The sequence below is a fragment of the Syzygium oleosum genome, unplaced genomic scaffold (assembly GCF_021117445.2).
Source record: "Syzygium oleosum isolate NSW1041296 unplaced genomic scaffold, Sole_v2.1 Sole_v2.10, whole genome shotgun sequence".
Taxonomy (NCBI): Eukaryota; Viridiplantae; Streptophyta; class Magnoliopsida; order Myrtales; family Myrtaceae; genus Syzygium; species Syzygium oleosum.
Window position 1 is genome coordinate 10,494,217 of NW_026607494.1, and position 6,603 is coordinate 10,500,819.

At 47.0% G+C, this 6,603-nt stretch overlaps 1 protein-coding gene across 1 annotated transcript; it reads left to right on the forward strand.

Annotated features, from left to right (window-relative positions):
- The first annotated feature begins 944 nt into the window (after positions 1 to 944).
- Positions 945 to 5,306, forward strand: LOC115680005 (xanthohumol 4-O-methyltransferase-like). The gene is made up of 2 exons (XM_030603754.2): positions 945 to 1,774; positions 4,823 to 5,306. The coding sequence occupies exons 1-2, from the start codon at positions 992 to 994 to the stop codon at positions 5,120 to 5,122; spliced, it is 1,083 nt and encodes a 360-aa protein (XP_030459614.1). The 5' UTR covers positions 945 to 991; the 3' UTR covers positions 5,123 to 5,306.
- Positions 5,307 to 6,603: the final 1,297 nt, after the last annotated feature.

Consider the following 6,603-nt stretch of genomic DNA (forward strand, 5'->3'; position numbering starts at 1 on the left):
AGTTTGCTACACCTAATCTCTTGTGTTCACTCTTTTTATTAGATAATATATCTAGTTTGATATGTTGTATATTTGATTTGACAATTTTTGCGATTTACCAAATCTTACAGATACTATGAATATTGTGTATATCTTGTATACGTCTTTCCATATCATTTTGTGGTCTATATAAAGGACTTCCGTTGCTCTGTCTTCGTCCTTCCAATAAAATATAGAAGTTTTGTAGTATAATTTATTGGTGATATTATCGTTTTAGAGCGCAGGTCAAGGGTTCAAATACTGACAATTCCTCTAAAAGTTCTCGATAAGTTATTCTGACTAGGTTCGCCCGTTTTCGTCTTCCGCCGGTTACCCCATTAATGAAGTTAACTTATTTTTACCAAAAAAAGAAAGTTATCTTACAGCCTATCTTGCACGCAAGCGCCAGTGTTGAGTCATATGTTATAAATAAATTATTGGTCCATTTCCTAATAGCTCCATTTTTTAGGAAAAAACAGTTTGTCTAACAAGCATAAATCCAGAATTCGAATCCAAACAATCCCCCTCATTTTCATCTATCAAGAGCTCTCCTCTAGCTTGTGCAAAACCCACCCTTCGAGCTAAATCCCACCATCAGACCACCCAAGCCCCACCACCCGCAGACCATGCTCTGTGCACGTCGGGCGACGCCCCAGCCACCAAACCCTGTTCTCACGGGCTAGTTCTTGTCGCGTTTGGTGTCAAATATTTAGTGGAGTTAAAGCTGGAAAAAATATAGAGTTAGCGTGAGATTAAATATTTACACATAGTGGGGTCAAGATAAAAGAACAATCATGGATGAAAAGAGAGACGGCACCTCTAGAATTGTCTCTTCCGTCTTTGTCAACCAACCACCCAATGCTCATCTGAACAGAATCCGGTAACTTTGGCCCCCTATAATACAACGCCTCTTGTCTCTCCTCTTAAGTTCCTCATACTACGCCCCAAACAAAAGCAAGCCGAGAGAGAGAGAATGGAATCGCTCGATGATACTGAAGCAGCCCTAAGAGGCCAAGCACACATATGGAAGCTCATGTTCGCATTCGCCGACTCGATGGCGCTGAAATGCGCAGTCGAGCTCCGAATACCGGACATCATCCACTCTTACGGTGGCGGGCCTGTCACCCTAGTCCAAATAGCCTCCCGCATTCCCTCCCCATCCTTTGGAACCACCTACCTTGCGCGCATCATGAGACTCCTTGTCCGCAAGAACATCTTCTCGGCACATTGTCGCCAACCCGACGGCAGCCGGGAGAGTCACGAGACACTCTACGGCCTCACCCCGTCATCGAGATGGCTCCTCCAGGGGCCTGGGTCCGAGAACAGCCTCGCACCGATGGTGCTGATGGAAGACCACCAGTGGCTAATGTCCCCATGGCATTGCCTCGGTGACTGCGTCAGGACCGGCGGGGTCGCATTTGAGATGGCTCACGGCCGCAAGATTTGGGACTTCGCATCGGAGAATCCCGAGTTCAACCGCTTGTTCAACGATGGGATGGCGTGTACGAGCGGGATCTCGGTTAGGGCCTTAGTGGAAGGGTATAAGGACGGCTTCAAGAGCATTGGATCCTTGGTCGATGTTGGAGGTGGGATTGGCGGGGCCCTGGCCGAGATCATTAAGTCGTATCCGCACATTCGGGGGATTAATTTTGATTTGCATCACGTCGTTGCGACGGCACCGGCGCACGATGGAGTCACTCATGTTGGGGGAGACATGTTTGAGACTATACCACATGCTGATGCCGTTTTCATGAAGGTGAGTTTTATTGTCAAATATAGTATGCATGATAATTAATTCGTGAAGTTTTGTATTTTTCCTAAATCACGTGATCAATTTTCCATGTCTGGCCTTTTGATGTGTTAAAAAGGTGGGAATCCACAATAAGTGGTAATACTTCTGTTTGAGTGATACCATAATGAGGGGAAATTATTTTTAGAGTTCTCAGATCCAATGGGGATCAAGTCTATCCGAATCGTAGATTAAGTAGACGCCATAACAAGGCTCACTTAATGAAGAGATTTAAGAGTGTATTTATTTGGGAAAAATTTCGTGACGAAAGAAAATATTTTTCGAAAAATTATTTTTTAGGAAAATGGTCACTTTTTCTTCGTTTGATAATATATGAATGAAAATAGTGTTTGGATATATCATTTGAAAAATGATTTCAGTATCATAACCTGATCTCAAGAAAAAAAAATCGAATTTTTAAATAATTTTTTTCTTTTTCTTTCCTTTTTTCTTTTTTTCTTATTCTTTTTTTTTCCATCTTCCTCCCTGCTGGTCCTCGGGCCTCAGTGACTGCCACAATAGGCCACTAGGAAGGGCCGACTTGGCTTGTCTTGGGTGAGGTTGAGCTCGCACGAGACTAGCAAGGCTCCACACCGCTAGATCGGTGAGGCTCGAGCTCGCTGGCCTCGGGCGAGTTGGAGCCTTGTCGAGATTTTGGCAAGCTCGAGCCTCGCCAGCCTGCGCCTGTGGCTGGTCATTGGCCGTCGGCCGTCGCCTGGCGACCGGCGAAGGAGGAAGAAAGAAGAGCAAAAAAGAAAAAAAAATATTAAAAATTTCAAGATAAATAATTTCAGAAAATATTTTTATCTTATTAAATTTAGAAATTTATTTTTTAATTTTATGGATGAATATTTTTCTTAATCGAAAAGTATTTTTGATTAACTAATTATTTTCGAAAAATCGAACGAATAAAAATTCAAAAACTAATTAGGAGAAAACACTTTCAATCAAATAAATAAACGCACGCTAAAATGATATAGATACTGTATAAACCTACTTGGCGTCTCACTCGAGAAAATATTGGGTACTCCAGTGATGTAATGTCAGCAAATCATAATTCCCTCAGTGATGGACACGTGTCGTCCGGGCCCACATGTGTCAGCTAAATTTTCAGCCCATCTCTTTTCTCTCGATCTCTCTCTTTCCCCATCTCTCTCCTCTGCTTCACCCCTTTTCCCTCGTCTGACCTCAAGCCCTAGCCAGTTAGCCATCGCCATTGTCGGCCACGGAGAAGAGGACCCTCGGAGTCTCCGGCAACGGGCTCACCGCCGATGGATGCTTGTCCCTTCGTGTGCCTCACGGTCGGGAACCTCGCACTGAAAATCCCCGTCACCGCCAAGCCCGCCCGCTCCACCTCCACCCGTCGTCCTCCCCTTGCTTCCGCAAAGATCAAGCTCAAGAGCTTCCTCCTCCAAACTGCCATGGTCGCTTGACCACGAGCTCGCGACCATGGTTAGTCGAGGTCGAGGTCCGTGGCCATGGCGGCTGCGAGCCTCGTGCTCGCGCTCCGGTGCCGGGGATGGAGAAGACGTCGGTGACGCCGATTTGGACAAAGCTGTTGGGAGGCACACCGGCGTCGTCCGCTCTTGGTTTTCACGGAGAAGATAAGGAATTGTAGAGGAAGCGTCAGCGAGAAAGTGAAGAGGGAGTCTCTCGGTCATGGCCACGGTTCGGAACCGACCGGTTCCGGTTCGTGGCCAAGTATGAACCGGACGGTTCCGGGCCTGTTCCGGTTCCGGTTCCGGTTCAGGTTCGGAACCGGTTCCGGGCCGGTTCATAATTTTTCTTTTCTGTTTTTTTTCTTTTTCTTTTCCTTTTCTTTTTTTTTTCTTTTCTTCCTCCGCCGGCCATAGCCGGGGCCGGCGGAGGTCGCCGGCCTCAGGCGAGGCCGCCCTCGCCGGCGTCGGGCGAGGGCCGCCCTCGCCTGGGCTGGGCGAGGCCGGCCTCGCCAGATCGGGCGAGGGCTCGACCTCGCCGGCAACTGGCGAGGCCGGCGAGGTCGAACCCTCGCCAGATCTGGCGAGGCTCGACCTCGCCTGCAACTGGCGAGGCCGGCCTCGCCCGACGCCGGCGAGGCTCGACCTCGCCTGCAACTGGCGAGGCCGGCCTCGCCCGACGCCGGCGAGGTCGAACCCTCGCCAGATCTGCAGCTTCTTTTTTTTTTTTTTTTTGAACCGGGCCGGTTCAAAAATTTCTGTAACCGGCACGGACCGGTTCCGGTTCCAAACCGCGGGCCCGGTCAGCGGGCCGGGCCCGGGTTTGACCGGGCCGAAACCGGCCCGTGGCCATGACTCTCTTGAGGGACATGAGGGGAGAGAGAAAGTGGGCTCCATACAGGATAAAATATCCCTGACAGTGAGTCGAACGACACGAGTCGAACGACACGTGTCAATCACTAAGTGAATTATAATTTTGTTGACATGACATCACTTGGCGTACTTAACATTTTCACGTCTCGTAGGAGTTCTAAAGTGTCGTACATCACCCGCTATAGATGCGTCACGTCGTCAACAACCCTACTCTCAACTACCTCCATCTACACCCTCTCTCTCTCTCTCACGATCTCCTTCATCGCGACCTTAGGCAGCCATTGATCTAATGTCGCAACCTCGAAAAGCCATCGCCCTTGCCTCAAGGAGATCTTAGGTATGAGGTTGCCAAGGTCGTAATCATGTCGCCACCTGAGACTTAGAGAGAGCGGGATAGCGAAGAGAGTGAGCGCCTCGTCTCAAGCGAGAGAGGGGCGGCGATACGGGCGGCGCTACGACGTCTAAGGCCTTCGGGCAGTGATGATGATCTCGGTGGATTTCGGCCGAGGCGCTTTTTGTGTGGAGCAAGCGCGAGAGAGGAGAGAGATGTAGCCTTTTTTCTTTTTTGGAAAAAAATTGGGTTACTTCTTAGCCAATTGTGTCAACTCTTCATAAGCATAGAAATTACACAATCAACAAACTCATTAAGTACAGTTCAAGAAAACCATGATACACGACTCCAATAATTCTGTCTTTCTTTTTACAGTGGATCCTGCATGATTGGGGCGACGAAGATTGCGTCAAGATATTAAAAAATTGCAGAAAAGCAATCCCAGAGAACAATGGCAAGGTGATCATAGCAGAGGTTGTGCTGAAACCAGAGGGCGATGGCATGTTCGATGAGATCGGACTAGTGTTCGATCTGCTCATGATCGCACATAGCTCGGGTGGTAAGGAGAGGGACGAACTCGAATGGAAGAAGATCTTGGAGGAGGGGGGGTTTCCTCGCTACAACATCATCAAAACCCCTTCCTTGTTGTCCATCATTGAAGCATATCCACTGTGATTTGGTCGCGCTAAAATATAACATATGTGGAATAAATGCGAGTTGTATGCTCGATCAACGGAAAGATTTAAGTAAACAACCAAATTCACTCGGATTCATGATCCGAGAAAAAGTTTACTGTCTTCTGTCAATGTATGTTTTTGTTACTACATTTTAGGTTACTAATTTATGTTGTTTGTGGTCATTTACAGAGGCCTATTTTTTGTGTGCATGATTTATAGCTTTTTTTGTACGGTTTATATTATATATCCGACATTTTGATTTTTCATGAGCTAATGTCAAAATAAAATTGTGATTTTATTAAAAGGTTTATATAACGAAAAACTCCAAACTATACATTTATAATAAATTTATCCTAAACTAATTTTTTGACTAAGAAAAATCTTAAATTGGTATATTTGTAATAAATTTACCAAAAATTAATTTTTTGACCATAAAAAATTAGGAGTGAGCATGGTCCGGACGGGCGATTCCCACCCTAGAACTGGGAACCGCCCGCTAAGGGATGGTTCCAAAAAATGGGAACCGGGAACCGCCCACTAGTTCCTAGACCCACTCGGGAACCGGATCACCGGTCCGGTCCGGTTCCCGGGTGGATCCATAGAACCGGTCGGGGAGGCGGAGAAGGGTAGGGAGTGGCGGAGGAAGGGCGGGCACGGGTCGTTGAGTGGGGTGAAGCAGAGGTGGGAGAGGGCGAGACGAGGGGTGAGATGAGTATGGCGACGAGAGTGGAGGGTGGGGAGAGAGGGGGAGCGAGAGTCGGGTTTTACGAAAGGGCAGTGGTTCGAGGTGATTCTCTTCAACGAGGCTGTGAAAGATAATGAACGCAAATGGTGAGGCATATTCAGAAATCAAAAACGAAGAAATTATTTTCTTTGACTCAATGAGAATCAAGAAATCGCCATGTACGTAGCTTTGTTAAGAGAGAGAGGAGAGATCTTGCAAGAGAGAGGTGCTATTAATTGAAGAGAGAGAGGGATGCAAGAGTTTTGAAAAGAGAGATAGAAAAGTGGAGAGAGAGATGGACGCAGAAGAGAGAGGAGAGAGAGTGCCGCATTACATGAAGAGAGAGGAAAGTGGAGACAGCCGATGGTTGATCGTGCAAGACACAGAGAAGAGAGAGAGTGTTGTATTAATTGGAGAGAGAGGGTCTAGTCCTTGAAATCTTGAATTTAAATATACATATACATGTATACCGGTTTGGTCCGGATGGATGAACGATCGGTTTCACATCCGGAATCGGAAATCGGACCGGTATCCACCGATTTTAAGAAATTAGAATCGGGAACCAGACCAATCCCCATGACAACTATCGGTTCCGGGCCGGTTCAGTCCTGTTCTGGGCGGTTCCCAATTCTTTTGCACATTCTTATTAAAAACCTCAAACTGGTACACGTGTGATAAATTTATCCTTTGCTAGCTTCCGTCAAATTTTATCGTTAAATTTGTTAATGTGGATGATACATGGTGACGTGGTACGG

Coding starts and splice junctions, on each gene's coding strand:
- LOC115680005 (XM_030603754.2), top strand. CDS start 992: ATGGAATCGCTCGATGATACTGAAGCAGCCCTAAGAGGCCAAGCACAC. Junction 1,775..4,822: donor CTGATGCCGTTTTCATGAAG/GTGAGTTTTATT, acceptor TTCTTTTTACAG/TGGATCCTGCATGATTGGGG.